Source organism: Poromitra crassiceps (genome assembly GCF_964638095.1).
Source record: "Poromitra crassiceps genome assembly, contig: HAP1_SCAFFOLD_373, whole genome shotgun sequence".
In the NCBI taxonomy this organism is placed as follows: domain Eukaryota; kingdom Metazoa; phylum Chordata; class Actinopteri; order Beryciformes; family Melamphaidae; genus Poromitra; species Poromitra crassiceps.
Genome location: NW_028152031.1, coordinates 84,068 through 107,548, shown reverse-complemented (window position 1 = coordinate 107,548; position 23,481 = coordinate 84,068). Strand labels below are relative to the sequence as shown.

General features: G+C 46.5%; 1 protein-coding gene across 1 annotated transcript in view; it reads right to left on the bottom strand.

Moving 5' to 3' along the window:
- Window positions 1-2,664: 2,664 nt before the first annotated feature.
- Window positions 2,665-23,481, bottom strand: part of LOC310770787 (CTD small phosphatase-like protein 2-A) — a gene marked incomplete at its 5' end in the record, with an annotated part of 29,056 nt that continues 8,239 nt past the window's right edge. Inside the window, 6 exons of the mRNA XM_083663493.1 lie at window positions 2,665-3,012; window positions 4,155-4,250; window positions 5,274-5,391; window positions 18,545-18,624; window positions 19,496-19,558; window positions 20,667-20,756. Of these exons, the coding sequence (XP_083519619.1) occupies window positions 2,956-3,012; window positions 4,155-4,250; window positions 5,274-5,391; window positions 18,545-18,624; window positions 19,496-19,558; window positions 20,667-20,756 (504 nt within the window). The 3' untranslated portion in view covers window positions 2,665-2,955. The remainder of the gene's footprint in view (window positions 3,013-4,154; window positions 4,251-5,273; window positions 5,392-18,544; window positions 18,625-19,495; window positions 19,559-20,666; window positions 20,757-23,481) is intronic.

Genomic DNA, 23,481 nt, shown 5'->3' with positions numbered 1-23,481 from the left:
CTCTCCTCTGGTTCCCCCTCTCTCCTCCTCTCCCCCTCTCTCCCCTCCTCTCCTCTGGTTCCCCCTCTGCTCTCCTCTCTGGTTCCCCCCTCTCTCTCCTCCTCTCTCCCCTCTCCTCTGGTTCCCCCTCTCTCTCCTCCTCTCCCCCCTCTGGTTCCCCCTCTCCCCCCTCTCTCTCCTCTGGTTCCCCCTCTCCTCTCCCCCTCTGCTCTCCTCTCTCCCCTCCTCTCCTCTGGTTCCCCCTCTCTCCTCTCCCCCTCTCTCCCCTCCTCTCCTCTGGTTCCCCCTCTGCTCTCCTCTCTGGTTCCCCCCTCTCTCTCCTCCTCTCTCCCCTCTCCTCTGGTTCCCCCTCTCTCTCCTCCTCTCCCCCCTCTGGTTCCCCCTCTCCCCCCTCTCTCTCCTCTGGTTCCCCCTCTCCTCTCCCCCTCTGCTCTCCTCTCTCCCCTCCTCTCCTCTGGTTCCCCCTCTCTCCTCTCCCCTCCTCTCCTCTGGTTCCCCCTCTCTCCTCTCCCCCTCTCTCTCCTCCTCTCCCCCCTCTCTCTCTGGGGGTTCCCCCCACCCACCCCCATCTGCGGTCGCCTTTTATACACGTCCCAAACAACGCAGGACAACGTGATTGGCTGGCTCAGATTTGAACAGATCTGAGGCAGCCAATCGCGTTAATCCTGTGATGACGTAATGTCCTGTGCCCCATGACCGGATGGACCATATGGACTTCCTCCCCCCCTGGCTGCGCTATCATAGCTGCTGACTGTTACTGCACTATCCGTCAGATCCCTTTGCAATACATAAAGGTACATGGACGTTACTCTGCAGAAACTACAGTAACAAAATCACGAATTGCTCTGTTTTATAGGCCTGGCCTAAACATGGTCGTCCGTCCGCCTCGAATTGGAGCCGTCTCGCCGTCTGGCGGCGCCAGCGAGCCCTACATGCTCGGACGCCACTACACCCTCCCTCCTCCTGTGGAAGCTCCGTGTGAAAATGGCGGAGATTGTGTGCCAGGCAGTCTGAATGAAATTGAATGTAACATTCCCAATTCTATGTATTAAATTCTAAAAAACGACCCTCAACATTTGGGAAGGCTAAGCCACACAACTAGTTCGTTATAATCTAACATCCTGCCTTGAAAGGCGACTTTACGACGAAGAGCCAAGGCAACGGCCAATCACAACTCTCCTGCAGCTGACGTCACGCACGTATCGTCGCCGTGAAGTCACATTTTCGAGCAGCCCCCGTCAGCCGACGGCGCCCCCTCCCCGTGCGGCTGAATTATGCTCACCCTGCCGTGAAGGGCGCGGGGGTGGAGCGAGGGGCGGGCGCGTCAAATTACGTAAATTTGTTGGGCGTGGTTATTCGCTAGCTCCAACGGCCGCTCGCGTTGTGCCTGATTTTTTTTCTAACAGCGCGAGCTTCTCTCCAAACATGTCCGCTTTCGAGCCACTGAACCCTGAACTATGAGCTGTGTTTTCGCCACATTTCGGAGGGCGGGGCGAGGCTCTGACGGACGACCATGTTTAGGCCTTAAAACGTATTCAAATTAATACTGGAGAGCTTTGTGTCCAACTTCCGGTCAGGCATGTTAACTAGCATTTCAGTACCTACTTTAAGATTAAAGGTCTTTGCACACACAGTTCGCTTGTTCTTCATATGCGTTTTCTTAATCCGTCATCTGAAAACACAGACGGGTCCCAGCTCGCAAAAAGCTATTGACTGATGCGAAAAACACAGAAAATCGAACCTCGTCCGAAAACTTAAATGACGGACGGACGTAATTGTCGGACTCGGTGTGTCAATGATGATCGCACACCTCGCGGGCACGCGCCTCAAAGTCCGTGAGTCTGTGAGTGCGGACATTGAGATTGGGCCACACAAATGAGGTCGTATTTTTTTTTTTTTTTCATGCGTCAATTTTGGATGAAAAAAACTGACTGTGTGTGCAAAGACTAAGAAAAGAAATGACCTTCAGGTGTTGATGAGATGCATGTGGTTTTACATAAACCTCTTGCTGAGTGCATCATGATAAGAACAGCTAAGGTCTCCTCTATGATTGACAGCAGGTGTTACAGGTGTTTCTCCATCTACTGGCAGTGTGAAAAGGTTTAACAGCAGCCTCTAAATTTCACTTGATACAAGGCAGCCTAACCCAGAATAAAATGTTGGCAGGTTGCGCTTCTGCAATCCACTGATACGTAGAATACATGGACTGTATATAGAATATCACATTTCTGAAGTAAAAATACACTATTATCACCTCTCTAGATACGTGTAATCCAGAGATCACAGGTTGTAAAATAGCCTCACCTGTGTCGTGACAATACTTTCAACACCTTCCGACAAAGCATTGTTCAGCTGTCAGCAACAAAGACTAAATAAAATAAAAACACCCATCTAGAATCTTATGGATTAGCACATTAATGAGAGACAAACTGGGTTGCTGGATGGGAATAATTTTACTTTCATTTGAACAAAGCACAGTGAGAGAAAGACAGAGGAGACTGTTCAGATCATTCTCACTGCTCTCACTGTGGAGCAGACTGGATGTAAAATATATATAAAGAATAAAGACTAATATTAATATTATTAGATAGTATTGAAATGCATTATATACAGTAAGTAATATGTATATCTGCCAAAAGCAAATAATCAGTCTGCCTGAAAAATAATGATTTATTCACAACATAATATTTACAGTACATCAATTCTATTTGCAAAAAAAGAACAGCGAAATTAATAGAATTTAAAGTTACGAGTATAAACAGTATAACAGTATAAAAGTGCCACACAGCCTTTCAAGTCATTAGGGGAGACAGAGGGTGTGCTGCTGGCTTCAAGACGGTACAAGTCAAGCTGCATCTAGGATTCAGTCTGGAACCGACAGTCCGAGGGAGAGGAGCAGGGTTGCCAGATCTCATGAGAGAAACAAGCAATCGAAGCGGGGAGCGGTGTCAGTCTTCAGACAGCAGCCGGTGGAAATGATCCTTCCTCCTCCAGCGTCTCCCGGAAATCCTCCTAAACACACACATACGAGAACACACACACACACACACACACACACACACACACACGAGAACACACACACACACACACACACACACATACGAGAACACACACAGACACACACACGAGAACACACACACACACACACACACACACACACACACACACACACACACACACACACACACACACGAGAACACACACACACACACACACACACACACACACACACACACACACACACACACACACACACACACTAGACATCAATACCACAATAATCACAAGGAGTTTTATTCCATAGACTGATATCATGTGGAGTAACTATGAAGGTATAATCAAGGTAAATAATCATAGTTTCAGCAGCTGACCAGATGTTTGGAGAACAGGACTAGGGTTGCAACTACCGATTATTTTCATTATGGATTTATCTGTTGATTATTTTCTCGACGAATCAATTAGTCATTTGATCTATAAAATGGTGAAAAATGGCGATCACTCTTTTCCCCAAAGCCTAAGGTGACACCCTCACATGTAAAATGGTAAATTAACTGGATTTATATACTGTAGTGCTTTTTGGCAGTCTGACGACCGCTCAAAGTGCTTTACAGTAATGTCTACATTCACCCATCCATGCTCACATCACACACCGTCGCAATCTGCAGTCATGCAAGGTGCCAACTTCCAAAAATGGCCACTTGAGGCTGGCTGCAAAAGGGAGTCATTCCCCATTCACCTCATGTTAAAACGCCTGACTTTACAGCAGAAATAAACATGTTTACAGCCCTGGCTGGTACAAAAAACAGTTTTGGTCTCTATAGTTAAGTTCTAAGCCAACTGTATGGGGGGCGAAGTTCTATCTAATTCACCCGTTTAGAGTAAAATAGATGATAAAAAATAAAGGCTTGGGCGTGATTGACAGGTCGCCTGTCCAGTGATTGCGCAGCTCGCTGATCAAGGACCAATATCGCCCTTGACTATTTCTCAGAATTCAAAAAACATATTTTATTCATGGTAGGAATGGGCCTCTATCAAGAAAAATAAAGAAATAAAAATAAAAATAAAATAAATTAATAATAACAATAAAACAAAAATCATCCACAAATGAAACAAGCGGGTAATAAAGGTGATGTCATGTGATAGCAGTGACTCACAGTGGTAGCCAGTTGATCCAGGTAGGGGATGAGCCTCTGCAGCTCTGTGTCCTCCTGCGCTCCAGACCAGCTCGTGATGGGCATCGTGTTCCTCAGCTACAAAACAAAATAAAAATCACCCTCAATTCATACAAACGCTCTTCCCTCTGTACTGAGGTGAGATAAGAGGGAGTTACATTAGTACACCACCTCAAATACAAACGCTCTTCCCTCTGTACTGAGGTGAGATAAGAGGGAGTTACATTAGGACACCACCCCAAAAGGTCTCTTTAAAAAACACAATTGTAAGTCTTCATGTTTGGAATTCATCTTCTTAACATGACATTTTTCGAGCTGCAAACTGTGCTACAATTGTGACTGAGACGGATAAATGAAATTTAAAATCCCTGGAAACCAAAATCCACAAAAACCTTCTAACTATTAAATTTAGGGTCTTATGTTAGTAATTGTGTGCCTCAGAAAATGGTTGACATTACTTTCAACCCTAACCCCAAAAATCAACACTTTTCTACAAGGTCTGGATTTCCATTTCCTCATTGAAGAGAGCGGTGCGCGCGGTGCTAAAATGCATGATCTTATCACGTCATAAGATTTAATCGAATCACACGCATGCACGCACGCGCGCACACACACACACACAAGCGCTGTGCACTCGCAGCGGCAGAGATCTCTTCCTCTCTGTCAGTAGGCTATGCGCCGAGCAACACACGCACACACGCGCGCACGCACGCACGCACACGCACATGCACACACACACACACACACACACACACACACACACACACACACACACACACACACACACACACACACACACACAATAAATAAAAATAATTAATAATAAAAAAATATTTCTGGTTTCCAGGGACTTTAAATTCTTGGTTGATACTAATTGAGTCCACATTAGGGCCACGGACCTCCATTTGATGAAATGTTGTCTCTCGGACCCAAATATGAGAATATTTGTATTGTCAGATATGATTTTGTCCAGAATTCCATCATGTGTATTGTAGGTAGAGAGATAACAGTGAAGCTATGATCAAACCAGTCGTTCTGATACATTCTTTAATTGTGTTAGCTTCTTGTAGGTGGGTTGAGTAGGTGGGTGTGGGTGCTTACATGGTATGGGTAGGTGTGGGGGGCATTGTCCAGGACCACCATCTTGGCCAGGTCTCTGCCCAGAACGCCCAGGTCCTTCACATAATGTCCCAAGACACAGATGCAGTCCTCCTGGGGCCTGTACTACAAAGCAAGATTAGTGGTTTAGCGAGGTAACTTCAGGTTTAAACCTGGTTTGGCCGTACTACAAAGCAAGTTAACTTCTTACCGACATATATTTCCATAGCAACTTATGCTTCACACTTAACCTGGTCCGCAGCAGGTTAAGTTGCAAGGATAAGATTAGACCTTAAATACACCGCCCACGAACCAATCAAATCAGCAGTTTGGAAAAATGGCCAACCCCTTTCTGGACGAGGAAGGAGCACAAATTGTAATGTTGAATTAACCAAGGACTAAAGCCTTGCACTTGTTGCAGGCTACATTTTAATTAAGCCCTACTTACCACTTTGGAATATGTTTTTATATATTCATTTTTGTGCTCTCAAGTAGCCTAGATACGTTGTTTGACCCCGCTGATCGATTGCAGCTGAATAGTGAGTGGAGACATATCACTAAACCGGCATAAAAAGGTTACATAAACGTCTCCAAAGCGCACGGTGCCGTGTGCGCAACGGAGCTGAGACTGACGTTGGGTTGGAATTGAAATGGTCATACAGCCTACTACATCTAAGCAATTTAATATGGGATCACCTGCACACAGGCGATCCCATATTAAGATGATTCATATCTAGGCTACTCCTGCATTTTGCAGCTGCAACTCTGTTGCTTTTGGCCTGTATGATGTGATTGAACTTCATATTTCCAGCATCATTATATGAAATATGGAGATATGCGACTCTGCTGACATTACAATAGCCATGTGACCACAAAATAGACTATTTTTTAAAAATGAAATCTATGCCCGCACATACCGTGTCGATTCAGTTCAGAAGCATTTATTTTATTTTATTATCATTCTTTTTTTTATTGATTAGCCTATAGGAATTATTCAATCAGTGCGACTAAACACATTGATTTTATTTTATTTTATTTTATTTTATTTGACGGTTACAAATTGAAATACAATATACTGAACAAAGTACAGACACGGATCATTATTATTCATTGAGCCTAAATGGTCTATAGCTACATACGGATTTTGGACTGAGATAGATTACACATTGCTTCCACAAAAGACTGTAGATAGAGAGCTGTAGATAGCCTACGAAACCGCTCTTCAAATAAATTACTGGTGTGGATAAAAGTGGTCACTTTAGACAGTCATTCGGAACAGTAATAATATCCAACGCAGATTTGTATTTGCGGTTTCATTCAATGAGGAAATAGGCGTGTCTGGCGCTGTCGGAGTTGGAGCAGTCCATATTGCACTCTGATTGGCAGTTGTTAAAAACCACGCCTCTTTTGCGGGCACGAGCTCCAGTGCACGGGCATTTTCATGTGCACGCGCTGTCAGCTTGATTAGAAAAACCTGGTTCGAGTTAACGAGTGCCAATCGACGTTCGTAGTACAAGTTAACTACAATCGAGCTGATCTGGTTTAGACAAACCAGATCAAGGGACAGATCCTGGATCTTCTAATACAACATTCGTAGTACAGGCCTCTGGTACAGACGGTACCTAGATAAAGACATAAACAACAAGTCACACAACATGCTGGACGCTTCAAGCTCATTTTACTGCTCAACTCATTAAAGTCGAGCTGAACCCGTTCGTCACGTGCGTCTGAGTCCGTTTTAGACTGAAAACAAATTGAGAGGCGGACCATATATGGTGTTGATGATTTGATTTGACAATTGTCGACTGGCTTTTGCATTGGTCAATCATGGCGTGTTCAACCCCCAAATTAGGGATGGGCATTGTAAGGGATTTAAATACTCGAGTACTCTCCTTCTGTTATGAAAGAGTACTCGAGTACTCCCCCCCCCGGGGGAACGACACACACACATGAAAGATCCTAAGTTTGGCTATGTTAAGCAGTTACCATTAGCATTCGCCAAATGCCTGTGATGAGAGCAGGGGTGATCTGCTTTGTATGGGGCTGTTCACAGCAACTTCACACACATTACCAATTTTGCATGGAAAAAGCGCTGCCTGGTGCACTTTTTAGTTTTTACAGATTGACTGTGATAAGGTGATCCGGTGTTAGCCGTTAGCCTACCTCAGTAAAAGTAATTCCCAATACATGTCGGTAATCATTCCATACTGCTTCTTGATCACTGTTAAGTAAATCCACTTATTAAAAACTCTGGTGTTCTGCCAAAAAGTGATAACTGCAAACATGATAACTGCAAACAGTAATAATGTTCGCTAACGTTAACCGCAAAAACCACCAACAACATCCGAGTGATGGTCCCCGCCCGTGGTGAAACACGGAACGTTTGGCTATGGTAAACAAAGTTACTGTCAGGGGTCCGTTAGTCAAAGTGGTCCGTCCGAGTAAAAAACATCTAACGTTAACATCTTTGCTTGCACATCTATATATAAATTGGCCATGAACGGAAAACAACTGCAATCAAATCTTGTTTATTTTACATCTGCTGAATATAGATTGCGTTAATATACATGGACGTCTGTGTTGCTGGCGATTCGCCAGACGCTGTTAACGTTAGATCGGCCATTTTTATAGGGGAGGGGGGTGGGCGAGTACCCGGACAGCGGAAATGGTACTCGAGTACTCTCGTTACAAACGAGTACTCGAGTACCCGAGTACTCTCCCCCATCCCTACCCCAAATCGAGTGGGATTCAGCGTGTTGTCGTGCTACGCGAGTGGGATCCGCAGAGTACCAGGCAGCCACCTGCTTCATGCGGAGCGAGCGGACAATCCGATGCATGGGTGCTGCCCGCCCGCCTGGAATCTCCGAGGGGCGACCCCTGACCACCACGCTCTCAAGCGCGCGCCATTTACGCTATTTCTGTAAATACGATATTCCTGGAATGCGCGTTTTAACGAGCCAGTTACATTTCTTTGCATTCTTAGAGATTATAGTTTTTGTTTTTTGTTCATGTTTCATACAATTGGCCAAGTTAGTAGTTAGTTTATGGGATAGGAATTCTGCCAGATGACAGGCACTAGGCGCCATTTTCTACTTCATTTGGAAGAGAAAATTATCCTGAAATGAAGATTTGATTGATAGCTGCATGTCATGATATGATTGGTTGAAATGGGGTAAAAATTTGATAGTACTAGGTGACATCAGCAAACTGTAGATTACTGTTATCAATGACATCTTGAAAAATGAACTTTTGATGTGAAAAAGTGTGAAAAACTAAAGAAATTATATTTTTGTGATTTTTTTGGCATACATTATTAAATAGGTGCACTGCATACCCAGGTATTTGAACTAAAAGAAAAGAAAAGTCATTTTTGGGTTCAGCTCGACTTTAACACATTCACTGGCAATGGCGAGTTGACTCGTCAAAAAAAATCCAACGGTTGACTGCCAATGACGAGTTGAGTCGTCAAAAAAAAACGGTGGGACGTGGATCAATGCCCCCCACGTCTCCTATAAAAATATTGGAGCCACCGAACGTGTACAACCCATTCCACCGACCCACTAAGTGGCGACAGTGCTCTCCCGACTAGAGGAAGGCAAGCAAAAAGCAGTGTGAGGAAGCCATTCTCATGAAAATGGATTGGCGAAAACGCTTTCGCTTTCGCGTTTGGGAGCTGGCGGGGGGGGATTGCAAATTTGCATAATAGATTATGGGTGCAAGACACTTTGAAACACGCAGCATAAATAAGACCAGAGTCGCAAAAGCTTCATCAAAGCTCTCAACCGAAAACCCAAGAAACGAGCGAGCCCATCCAGACTTGCCTAGCGGCCGCCAGCAGACAGGAGCAGCAGCAAAGCAGTGAGCCTGGTGACGGGAGGTTACAGCAGCAGCAGAAACGAGCTTGTGACACGCCCGCTGCAGCCAAGAAGAACACACACGGAGGGAGGAGTTTGAAGGAGAGGGGTGTTTCCTGCTGTTATGGAGGAAATTACTGTTCAAAACTATTGTTTAGATGTCTGACGTCTTACTGATGCCAAAAATGAATGGTTAAAGTGACTGTTCTATCGAATTTCACAAAAAGCTAATTATCTCAGCTTAAATTTTCAGACGCTGAAACCATGCTGTATTCAAGTGCTAATGCCTACATAACTACTAACTCTACAAACTAACTCTTTTAGACAGAGAAAGCACACATTCTATTAGTTCTTTTGAGATATTTTGTGTTCACAAAATCTTAGCAGAAAAGAATCCTTGGGTCTTGAAAGATGAGCCAGAATCCTCAAAAAAACCCTCTGGCAGAAGCTACCTACAGTAAAAAAAAAACGGCTGGCAGTGAATGTGTTAAGAATGTTTACACGCATGCACACCAATATTGTCCACTATTATTCCCGTTAGTTATGGAATGGCATACTGTGGTTCTTTCCTGTCTGTGGGATGGGCGGACTATTTGTGTGTTTTTTCTTTTTAAAAGGGATTACGATTTTCATGTAAATAAATGTCTGTAAAGTCACTATATATCCTCAAGTGAGTTAACACAATGGTGATTAAGCCCATCGCCCATTGATGGAAGCCCTTGCATCTCTCTGTATTGCAACATTTATGAACTTGTGTCTGTGGCGACACTTTCCCCGCCCCCCAAACTAAAAAACAAAGATATCACAAGCGGCGCACAGTTCTTGACGTCTTTGTCATCACCCAGCACCCGCCAGAGAGGGTAGGCGGAGTCGAAGCAAGTTGCCGTTTCTGCGTTATTATGATCCCACTGGAGATTTGGGCAGAACACAACCTGCGCCCGCCTACGCAGCAGTCAAGCGTCAGGATTGGCCAGGAGCGAGCCTTTACAGGATCCATGAGCACCGCTGACCAACTTCTTCATTTGAGATGTGTGCGTGGATTATGAAGATTTGATTGACAGCTGCGTGGTTGGCGTCCAAGTGTTGCATTACTGCCCCCTACTGGCCAACTTAAATGTATTAAGAAGAAGAAGGAAAAAAACCTTCACGTCACATATGCACCACTGTGTGGATCTCATCTGCAATTACTGCTCATGGCCATAGGTGTTGTCAGAGACAAGAAAATGTAAATCTTCCGTATTATCACCTTAACTTTCAAATAAACCAAACCAAACCAAAATGACAATATTCTGAATTGTATACAGGTGAGCATATTCCGTTTGGATATTCTGAATTAGGCTTTAATGTAGCATTTTTTAAGACGTGGGATATGTTGATATTATTCTGGTTTTAGGAGCATTCTTTGGACAACAAGCACATTCAGAACATGCGTCTCAATCAGGGGGTTTTGATGACAGTTTGCGACAGACCTGGCCTCTTGCCTGAGGCGTGTGCGCAGGCGTCGACCAGGAAGGTCGCTTGTTGCAGCTGCTCGTTCGTTTCCGTGCTCTTTGTATTATTATTATTATTATCGCTCTTTTCTAACACTTATCGTGTGTATATATTGTGTAAATAGTGTATCCGCCTGTAACCATGCGGTTCAGAGGAATTTTTAACGTATTTTTGACCGGTTTACTGCTTCTACAATGTATCGCCTGGGGACAACAGCTGGCGCCAGGACATGTGGCCATTGTTTACAGCAGAGCACAGCTGCTGGAGCTCCGTTCGCCGGACGGCGAGTCGGTCCCAGCGCCGCTTATTCCGGAGGAACTGATAGAGAATGCACGGCGTGGTAGGAGGGGGAGAGGCAGGAGAGCGAGGCAGAGAAAAAACGAAGCCAGAAGAGAACGTCGGAGATTCAAGCCTAATCTCCCCTCGCTGATGATGGGCAACGTCAGATCGATATCGAATAAAATGGAGGAATTAACAGGTCTGGCGAGGACTCAGAGGGAATTTCGCGAGTGCAGCCTAATGTGCTTCACGGAAACCTGGCTAAATAAGGACATTCCGGACTGCAACGCATCTATTGATGGCTTCCAGACTATACGGGCAGACCGTGATAGCACTTCGAGCGGTAAAAGTAAGGGAGGTGGCCTTGCCATTCTTGTTAACAATAAATGGTGTAATCCGGCCCATATCAGCATTAAAGAACGCTCGTGCTCACCTGACACGGAGCTTTTAGCCGTGGGATTACGGCCATACTACGTACCTAGGGAATTCTCTCATGTGATTGTTGTGGCGATCTACATCCCACCTTCCGCTAATCCGATATCAGCGTGTGACATTATCCACAACGCCATTGCGGGACTCCAATCTAAGCACCCGAGTGCATTGATACTGATATCAGGAGATTTTAATCACGTGACTATGTCAAAGACACTGCCCAACTTTAAACAGTACGTGAGCTGTAGCACTAGGGGCGATAAAACTATTGACTTGATGTATACGCGAACGTGAAGGATGCTGCCTACTCTTCGTCACCCCTCCCCCCGCTTGGCCGCGCCGACCACAACCTAGTCTACCTCAGATCTAGATATACCCCGATGGTAAAAAAGCTGCCTGTATCCTCCAGGACAGTGAGGGTATTGTAACGTATCGGTGATACGCCAAAGAACGGAGCGTTGTAGTTGGTACAGGTTCTTTATTCACAGGCTTCTTTAGCTCCTAGCAGCTAGCTTCACAGAGCTAGCTCTACACACAACACCCGGTCTCGCTCACTCCATAGCTTGACTCCCCCGGCACAGCGGCCGCTGGTCCTATATACCCCGTTTCCCCTAGGAACGCACCCACACACATTAGTTCCTAGCTACAATCTAGACACTTCTCTTGTACATCACATTACAGGTAATACCTGGATTACCCGACACGTTACATACTCCTCACCCAACATTAGCTCAATGCCCACATTGACACCCACAACCCACACATATCCCCCTGTACCAAAACACACCACCCCACAACATTTTGTATTCCCCCAATTTGTCTCTTATTATTTCACTACTTCTTAATTTTCGTTCCACCACCACCATTTGCATTTCTTCTCATTTCTTCCCTCTTTTCCCATTCCTTAAATTCAACCCACATTTCAATTCTCTTTTTTTACACACATTTCAATTTACCAATAACCCCCACATTTACCTTATTTCGTTTTCCTCTTTTCTTTACACTCATCTTCAATTCAACCCACCTATAATTTCAGTTCGACAATAACCCCCAACATTTACATCATTCTTTTTTCATTACCTTCATTTAAACCTTTTTTTCTTATTCACATTATCCCACTTCACTTCAACCACTATTTCCATCCCCCCTTTTACAGCTTCTGTCCCCCCTGAAGTACATTACAGTCGACACAACTAAGGCAGTAGTCCTCTACGTCTCCCTTCATCTGTACCCAGTAGAAAACCCGACAAAGGCGGCTGAGTGTTTCTTCAGCCCCTCGATGCCCCTGACCCCTGCGGCCCCTGTGCGCCCCCCGTAGCGCCAGTCCCCGCAGGCAGCTGGGCACCACCACGACGCTGCCACTCTTTCCGCGCCCATCTAACCCCAGAATCCCCGACTCCCTCACCCTCAGGTCCGGAAACAACTCCCACAGTTCCTTCGTGGTACTTGAACACATGCACATCTCCTCCAGGCGAGGCCGGTATCCGGCCGCCACCCACCTGTACACCGGTCCAACGCTAGCGTCCTCCGCCTGTCTGCGTATCCACTCCTCCAGATCGACATCCTCCATAGTCACATTCTCATCCTCCCGGTCTTGCACTCGCTCGTCCTCCCGTCCCGCTCCCCCAGGGGGCGGCGTGTTGAGGACAGCAGGGCGGACACCATCGGCGTCGATCTCCACCTCGACTTTCTGCAGTGCAGCCGTGGGGGTTGTGTAGCGGCTTGGTTGGGCCGGTTCCTCCAGCGTTGACCTCTCTCGCTCCCCCGGGGACACGAGCGCCACTCCCCCGACTGTAACAGCACTGCAGGTGATGTCGCTCACTTCCCTCTGGCTGTTCAAAACGATCCCCGCTCCAGAGCAGCTAGCCTGGGCCGGATCAACAGTCACTCTCCTGCCCAGCACAATCGGCTCTGTACTGCCCCGCTGCTCCGCCGCTTGTTGCTCAGGCTGCTCCACTGCTTGTTGCTCGGGCTGCTCCCCCGGCTGTGTGTCTCTTCCAGCGTTCACACTCTTAGTGCAGTCTCTAGCTAAATGTTCAGGCGACCTGCACGTCCAACAAAGTCTCACCTGTCCACCGCCCGCACGTCTCTCCTCTCCCGCTGTTCTCCAGTCCTCGACAGCTTCTTGACATTCTCTGGCTAAATGTCCGATCGCGCCGCATGCCCAGCAGGCTCCCTGCTGTCCATGTCGTTGTCCCGCATACCCGGTCCGTCTCCCGGGCTCGCTTCGGCACCACCTCGCCACGTGGCCCGGTTCTCCACAGCTCCAGCACAGTCTATTTTGTGGCTCCTCCGTCCGCTTCTCTCCGTGCTGCGCGAGCTCTCGTAGCAGCTCCATAAGCCCCTCTGCCCAGGCTGGTATCGTCTCCAACAGCCGTCTGACTTCTTTCAACACACGGGCTTCCATGGCCGCCAGCGCCGAGCTGATCTCTGTCGTCAGCTCTTCTTTTCTCCCGTTCGCCGACAGGCATTCTTCTAATCGCACCATCACACGTGGCGCTCGTAGCAGCTAGCTCACACAGCTAGCTCGCTACCGCTAGTTCGCTCGAGCCTTTGATCTCCAACTTTTCTCCGCCGTTCCTCCTCACTCTCTCCCCTCTTGACCGAATCAGAGGCGCTACCGCTTTACTGCCTGACACCAATGTAACGTATCGGTGATACGCCAAAGAACGGAGAGTTGTAGTTGGTACAGGTTCTTTATTCACAGGCTTCTTTAGCTCCTAGCAGCTAGCTTCACAGAGCTAGCTCTACACACAACACCCGGTCTCGCTCACTCCATAGCTTGACTCCCCCGGCACAGCGGCCGCTGGTCCTATATACCCCGTTTCCCCTAGGAACGCACCCACACACATTAGTTCCTAGCTACAATCTAGACACTTCTCTTGTACATCACATTACAGGTAATACCTGGATTACCCGACACGTTACAGTATGGTCAGAGGAGGGAACTGAGGCGCTTAGAGCCTGCTTTGAGGTAACGGACTGGCAGGCACTCTGTGACCCACATGGAGAGGATATAGATGGAATCACAGAGTGCATTACGGACTACATAAACTTTTGTGTGGACTGCAACATACCCACAAAGGTAATAAAATGTTTTCCAAACAACAAAGCTTGGGTAACTAAAGACATTAAGGCCATCCTGAACGCCAAGAAAAGTGCATTTAGGTCGGGGGACAGAGACAGGATCAGAGCCATCCAGGGAGAACTGAAAGCGAGCATTAGAGTAGCTAAAGAGTGCTATAGGGCAAAGCTGGAGGCAAAGCTTCAGCAGAACAATATGAGAGAGGTGTGGAGAGGTGTGAGAGCCATCACGGGCTTTAACAAAGCAGGGGGCGGGGGGGTGGAGGGGGGGGGTTGATCGGGCCAATGAATTGAATCTGTTTTTCAACAGGTTTGATGCAGCTGGCCCGGGTGCCCCCTCCCCCGACTCTCCTGACTCTCCTGACGGCTGCATTCCAACAGCAGCCCCCGCCACACGGCTCTCCCCCCCCCCCCGCCCTCTCTCTGGCTCCGGCTGATGGCCCACTTGATGGCCCCCCTCCCCCCCCCCCTCATACCCCGTCACCCAGAGACTAGGTCATATCCCCCCCCCCTCCCCCAAAGGGCTTCAGAGCTGAGGATGCCACCCCCCCCCCCCCCCACCCACGCTGACCATCACAGCGGACCAGGTGAAGAATCAGCTGATGAGACTACACACGAGAAAAGCAGCTGGCCCGGATGGCGTCAGCCCTATGGTGCTCAAAGCCTGTGCCCCCCAGCTGTGTGATGTACTGCAGCTGATCTTCAACAAGAGCCTGAGTCTCCAAAAGGTCCCCGTGATGTGGAAAACGTCCTGTATCGTTCCTGTACCGAAAAAGCCAAGACCCAGCGGCTCCAATGACTACAGGCCGGTAGCTTTGACGTCCCACATCATGAAGACCCTGGAGAAACTCGTCCTGCAGCAGCTCAGGCCTATAGTCAAATCATCCCTTGACCCCCTCCAGTTCGCCTACCAGCCCCGACTGGGAGTGGAGGACGCGGTCATCTACCTGACCAACCGTGCCTACGCTCACCTGGACAACCCAGCCAGCACTGTGAGAGTCATGTTCTTTGACTTCTCCAGTGCGTTCAACACCATCAGGCCGGCTCTACTGGGCGAGAAGCTGACGGCGATGCGAGTGGATGCCCCCCTGGTGGCCTGGATTGTGGATTACCTGTCTGGCAGACCACAATATGTGCGCTTACAGAACTGTGTGTCAGACAGAGTGGTCAGTAATACTGGAGCTCCACAGGGGACGGTCTTCTCTCCCTTCTTCTTCACCATCTACACCACGGACTTCACCTACCTGACTGAGTCTTGCCACCTTCAGAAGTTCTCTGACGACTCTGCGATAGTGGGATGTATCAAAAATGGTGACGAAGATGAGTACCGGGATGTGGTGGCCAACTTTGTCACATGGTGTGAGGAGAACCACCTGCAGCTCAACGTGTCAAAGACAAAGGAGCTGGTGGTGGACCTGAGGAGGGTCAAGGCTCCGGTGACCCCTGTTTCAATCCACGGGGTCAGTGTTGACATAGTGGATGATTACAAGTACCTTGGAGTGTACATTGACAACAAACTGGACTGGGCTAAGAACTCTGATGCACTCTACAAAAAGGGGCAAAACCGTCTCTACTTTCTGAGAAGACTGAGGTCCTTCAACGTCTGCCGGACCATGCTGAGGATGTTCTATGAGTCGGTAGTGGCTAGTGCCTTCCTCTATGCTATTGTGTGCTGGGGCAGTAGGCTGAAGGCGGCGGATGCCAACAGACTTAACAAACTGATCCGTAAGGCCAGGGACATTGTGGGGCTGGACCTGGGCTCTCTGACTGCGGTGTCAGAGAAGAGAACGTTATCCAGGCTACGCTCCATCATGAGCAATGTCTCGCACCCACTCCACGGCGTGCTAGTCAAACACAGGAGTACATTCAGTGAGAGACTGATTCCACCTAGATGCAGCACGGAGAGGCACAAGAAATCATTCCTGCCTGTGGCCATTGGCCTATTTAATGCCTCTCTTAAAAGAGCACCTCGGAGACGCTCAGTCTCCCTGAGATTGAGCCAGCCGATAGGCTAACTAGAAATGTGTCTGGCTGAGCCACGTGTAAAGTATAGGGCAAGCCGAATAATAATACATGTTTCAGTGTGCAATAATTTAGATAGGTTACTATTTAGATAGGTTTAGTAGGTTGTACTACTTTGCTCCTATCGCAGTAATACTGGTTAACGTTTATACTGTTTATACTGTTTACTCCATGCTATGTTGTGTTGTTGTTTCTTCTATTCTGCTTATTTTACTATTGCACTACTACTGTGTATTTATTTTAGGATATGTGTGTTTTGTGAACGAGCAGCTGTGATTTGTCCCAATTTCCCCCCGGGGATTATTAAAGTCTTTCTGATTCTGATTCTGATTCTGATTCACAGTCAGCTACAGTAGCTATGTGCTTGTAAACAAACCAACTAGCCAGAGATGCATCCCCGAAAGAAAAGCCCACTTTTCTGGTGGGAAGGAGAAACCCTTTCAGCCATTATGAAAGACTTGGATATCAACAGGTTTTCATTATGAAAGACTTGGATATCAACAGGTTTTCATTATGAAAGACTCGGATATCAACAGGTTTCTGGATATGTGCAAATATCCCAACGCGGACCTTTTCAAGAAGGTGTTTGAACGCATGAAAGGTGGAGTCTTTTTTCGGAGTAAGGGCAAAAACTTGAATATTTTGTGTGTGTAAACGTAGTCAGTGACTGTAATTCAGACTGGATAAATCCCAGACGCTGACGAGGCAAATTACAGGGAAAAAATAGCAAGAAGCACCTCGACTAACAGGAAGACACGGACGCAGAAGGGTTCACTGTAACTGATAAACCTGATGGAGTGTGAGTCTCTGTGTGGTGGAAAACTTTGATGAAACACAGGTGTAACTGATAAACCTGACGGAGTGTGAGTCTCTGGCCCAATCCCAAACCACTCCCTACTCACTACCACTTCACTACCGAGTGCCACTCCAAATGGAGTTCCACTCGCAGCTGTAGAGGGCACTGCTGATTAAGGGGAGAGGCATAAAAGAGAAGCCGAACAAGTGAGACGCCCTCGCTACCTTACCGGAAACAGGAAGGAGCCGTCACCATGGAGACGGACAGACGCGTTGCCTGTGTCATGCTGTTCCACAATAGACGTGATTTCAATGGGGCGTCTATGATTTAGCTCTCATATAGCCGGCTAATGTATAGACCTATTTTAGACCAAGCAGTAAATACATTATTAAAATGAATAATTAGCAGTAAATACAAAAATATACACTAGAGAAGTCCTCCACGTTAGCATAAAAGGTAATTTATCTGAGCACAAGATTTTAACGTTATGTCTATGCTTAGCTCTCATTTAGCCCAGGATAATGTTGTCTATGCATAGACATGTTTTAGACTACACACAAAATGTATATATTTTTTAATTAATAACCATCCACAAATATGAAAAAGACACACATGGGCTACAAAATAAAGCTTCTAAGTCCTTTTCGCTGAGCGTTATTGCGGTGTTTATTTTTTCGATTTTTCAGAAATTCGCTTCCGACGCGTCGGAACACATCTGTGGATTGACAGGTGGGTCAAAACTCGCATCGCAATTTCGTGCTGTATATTCGCATCGCTCTTGACTGTGTTTATTAGGTCTATGCTTAGCTCTCATTTAGCCACTTTGTCTTGAATACAGTAGCCTATACCCTCTCAATTGTGGACTAATAACTCGACATATTCCATGATTTAGTTCGAGATGTAAAGTCACTATGAGGGAAATAAAGGTACGTGTTTGATCTAAAATACTTGGAAGAAGTAGACGGAACTAACTTACACTTGAATGGTGTTTCCTCCGGACGTAGTTTCTGCAGCAACCGTCGGCGAGCCTGCACCAGTGCAGACTCGCTGTTTAAGGGTTTGACAAGCCGCCTGCACTCAGTAGGAATTGGTTTGGGACGCCCTTAATATGGCGGACCTACGCGTGAACGCGCAAACGGAGGGGTAGTGGATAGGGTTAGGGGATAGGGGCTGGTTTGGGATTGGGCCTCTGTGTTGTGGAAAACTTTGATGAAACACAGGTGTAACTAATAAACCTGACGGAGTGTGAGTCTCTGTGTTGTGGAAAACTTTGATGAATGACTTTGATGGTGTACGCGGATGTGGGGAAGACGCACCGAAACAGCTTCTGGTCGGGGTCCAGGATGTCCAGGATCTTCTCTGCGTACTGCTTCTTGGCTGTCGTGTAAACAAACATCTGGAACACAAACAAACAGCAGCTGAAAACATCCCACCCAGAGCAGAGCGCTAACACGCTTTACCACAGTTTATTTGCATGTATAAAGACGATAAGATAAGCCGCACAGAAAGATACTGTGAGAGCAAAAGTTCAATCACCTTACATTTACCGTTTGTGTAGAGAGACAAAAGAAATGGGGGAAATGCCTATAATATTATTCAGTCACTATATATATACCGTAAATTTCGGACTATAAGCCGCGGCTTTTCCCCCGTTTTTTGGCCCCTGCGGCTTATATAACGGTGCGGCTTATCTATGGATTTTTTCAGCAAAAATAAAAATAAAAAACGGAATTCTCTCTTCTTTAGCACTCTTTCTAACTATAAATCCACTTCTGTTTTAATTTCCTCTCTTGCCCTCTTTTCACCACACCGCGGACACTGTGTGCACTGTAAAAAAAAACACAGGTGGTGTTGTGTTATGTTGTTTTGTTGAAATGTTAATAAATGGGAGCTTCCTCAAACAGCCATCTCTTTCCCGACAATCCCCTCTGTGCACGAACCCTTACATATGGTAATTAAACATTAAAACAAAAAACAAAACAAAAAAAAAAACATTAAAACACCCGCGGCTTATAGTCCGGTGCGGCTTATATATGTAACAAACAGGCAATTTTGCTGCTGCGGCTTATACTCCGGTGCGGCTTATAGTACGGAAATTACGGTATATATATATATATATACATATTCTGATGAATATTGTCACTGAAAACATACAGACAGAAAGCACTTGCTTGTCCAAAGAAAACTCTATTGTAGTGTAGTCACAGGAACCAGGCAGCTTCATTTTAAATATATTCAAAACTCGTTTTCTTGGGCGTGAAACTTACCTCGTAGATCTTTGCCATGGACTGCAGGAACTCCATCACATGCGGCCGCAGGACCATGTATACCTGATGAGAAGATGAGGGAGTCGATAAATAAAGTCCTGTACCATAATGAATGCATATATATTCTACATTTTCTCCTTAGTTCCTCCTTGTTCACCTAGCACTTCAGTCACACAAATATTTGACTAAATCTATTTTCAGGGTATATGCAGGAATCCCAAAGTTAAATTCACAACCTTTTAAGATTATAGAATCTGCTGCACAAAACACCCTTAAATCTTGTGCTTATGTTTTCCTTAAAATGTTTAGCCTTATTGAGAAGATTTAAGGGTGTTTTGTGCAGCAGAATCTATTTTATGGACACCTTAACTCTGACTCTAAGGGAAATCTTAACCTAAGGTGCTTTTTGTGCAACTGGGCCCAGGACTACATTTCCCACAAGCACCGCTGTCCCTCTCACACACACACACATGCAAGTCAGCAGCAGCAACAAACTAACAAGCTGTACTAACAAAGAACATTCAATAAATCAGGCAAAACAGGGGGCAGCTGAGGATCAACAGCTTTTTCCTCACTTTCCTGCGAGCGTTTGTCTGATTCACATCGCTTGTGATCAGCAAGTTACGTTCAAAATGTAATATACTACATATTACTAGTTACTTTCATTTGAAAGTAATAAGTTACTTTACAATATTTCTGTATGTGTAGAGTAACTTGTTACTTATTACACTACTTTTGCATTACTTTGACCAAAACAACAGCAGCAGCAGAATGACATCGCCACCCCGGAACCATCCCGAAAAATAATTTCAACCACCTTGAAGTCAGTGTAAACAATCCAACATTCTAAATGTTATTCTTTTCCTTTGTTATTGTCATCTATAGTGGTTATTTGCATAAAAACTCAGTTTGATTAGGAAATGATTGTATCTTTATTTAAACATGTGCTTTGATTTAATAAAATGTAACTCAATTTGTAACTTGAGTTACTTGACAAAGTAACTGGTATAATATTACTGAAATCCTATAAGTAATAAGTTATATTACTGAGTTACTGCTAAAAGTAATATATTACATGTAATATGTTACTTTCGTAATGAGTTACCCCCAACACTGCTTGTGATAGGAGGAAACATCAAAGAGGCACACTGTTGATGTGCCACAGCCTCACCTTGTACTGGTGGTGGTGGTGGAAGGTGGTGTGGAAGGAGTGCTCCGCCTCCTCGATCACGTTCAGCGAGCTGAACATCAGGGTTTCATCCTGCAGGCACAGAGACAGAGTCACCTTATAGTTAGTCTCAATGCCAGACCCATGAGAGTTCTTATGCTGATACACTATGTTACTGCATGCTGCAGATCTCTCTCTGGGTCTGATACACTACGTTACTGCATGCTGCAGATCTCTCTCTGGGTCTGATACACTACGTTACTGCATGCTGCAGATCTCTCTCTGGGTCTGATACACTACGTTACTGCATGCTGCAGATCTCTCTCTGGGTCTGATACACTACGTTACTGCATGCTGCAGATCTCTCTCTGGGTCTGATACACTACGTTACTGCATGCTGCAGAGCTCTCTCTGGGTCTGATACACTACGTTACTGCATGCTGCAGAGCTCTCTCTGGGTCTGATACACTACGTTACTGCATGCTGCAGATCTCTCTCTGGGTCTGATACACTACGTTACTGCATGCTGCAGAGCTCTCTCTGGGTCTGATACACTACGTTACTGCATGCTGCAGATCTCTCTCTGGGTCTGATACACTACGTTACTGCATGCTGCAGATCTCTCTCTGGGTCTGATACACTACGTTACTGCATGCTGCAGAGCTCTCTCTGGGTCTGATACACTACGTTACTGCATGCTGCAGATCTCTCTCTGGGTCTGATACACTACGTTACTGCATGCTGCAGAGCTCTCTCTGGGTCTGATACACTACGTTACTGCATGCTGCAGATCTCTCTCTGGGTCTGATACACTACGTTACTGCATGCTGCAGAGCTCTCTCTGGGTCTGATACACTACGTTACTGCATGCTGCAGAGCTCTCTCTGGGTCTGATACACTACGTTACTGCATGCTGCAGAGCTCTCTCTGGGTCTGGGACACTATGTTACTGCATGCTGCAGAGCTCTCTCTGGGTCTGATACACTACGTTACTGCATGCTGCAGAGCTCTCTCTGGGTCTGATACACTACGTTACTGCATGCTGCAGATCTCTCTCTGGGTCTGATACACTACGTTACTGCATGCTGCAGATCTCTCTCTGGGTCTGATACACTACGTTACTGCATGCTGCAGAGCTCTCTCTGGGTCTGATACACTACGTTACTGCATGCTGCAGATCTCTCTCTGGGTCTGATACACTACGTTACTGCATGCTGCAGATCTCTCTCTGGGTCTGATACACTACGTTACTGCATGCTGCAGAGCTCTCTCTGGGTCTGATACACTACGTTACTGCATGCTGCAGATCTCTCTCTGGGTCTGATACACTACGTTACTGCATGCTGCAGAGCTCTCTCTGGGTCTGATACACTACGTTACTGCATGCTGCAGAGCTCTCTCTGGGTCTGATACACTACGTTACTGCATGCTGCAGAGCTCTCTCTGGGTCTGATACACTATGTTACTGCATGCTGCAGAGCTCTCTCTGGGTCTGATACACTACGTTACTGCATGCTGCAGAGCTCTCTCTGGGTCTGATACACTACGTTACTGCATGCTGCAGAGCTCTCTCTGGGTCTGATACACTACGTTACTGCATGCTGCAGATCTCTCTCTGGGTCTGATACACTACGTTACTGCATGCTGCAGATCTCTCTCTGGGTCTGATACACTACGTTACTGCATGCTGCAGAGCTCTGTCTGGGTCTGATACACTACGTTACTGCATGCTGCAGATCTCTCTCTGGGTCTGATACACTACGTTACTGCATGCTGCAGAGCTCTCTCTGGGTCTGATACACTACGTTACTGCATGCTGCAGATCTCTCTCTGGGTCTGATACACTACGTTACTGCATGCTGCAGAGCTCTCTCTGGGTCTGATACACTACGTTACTGCATGCTGCAGAGCTCTCTCTGGGTCTGATACACTACGTTACTGCATGCTGCAGAGCTCTCTCTGGGTCTGATACACTATGTTACTGCATGCTGCAGATCTCTGTCTGGGTCTGATACACTACATTACTGCATGCTGCAGAGCTCTCTCTGGGTCTGATACACTACGTTACTGCATGCTGCAGATCTCTGTCTGGGTCTGATACACTACATTACTGCATGCTGCAGAGCTCTCTCTGGGTCTGATACACTATGTTACTGCATGCTGCAGATCTCTGTCTGGGTCTGATACACTACATTACTGCATGCTGCAGAGCTCTCTCTGGGTCTGATACACTACATTACTGCATGCTGCAGAGCTCTCTCTGGGTCTGATACACTATGTTACTGCATGCTGCAGATCTCTCTCTGGGTCTGATACACTACGTTACTGCATGCTGCAGAGCTCTCTCTGGGTCTGATACACTACGTTACTGCATGCTGCAGATCTCTCTCTGGGTCTGATACACTACGTTACTGCATGCTGCAGAGCTCTCTCTGGGTCTGATACACTACGTTACTGCATGCTGCAGAGCTCTCTCTGGGTCTGATACACTACGTTACTGCATGCTGCAGAGCTCTCTCTGGGTCTGGGACACTTTCCCTCAGAGGGCTGGCAGTGGTTATGGGAGGGAACCGTTCACTTGGCCAGTCATATGCCAGTAATGGATTCAGTCCTCTCCAATCAGGATCTCTCTCATCGGTGCTACGACCCGTCACTAATTTAATTTCAACCCGCCTTAAAAACCAGCAGTGGCTGTGAAGTGGCACAGACTCATTTATGTAGTATGTGGAGCGCAGCGATTCAACGTATGTTTGAGTCTGGGGAGAGACTACCTTATAGTAGGAAACCAAGATGGCTTTCTGTACTGTAATGATGTACG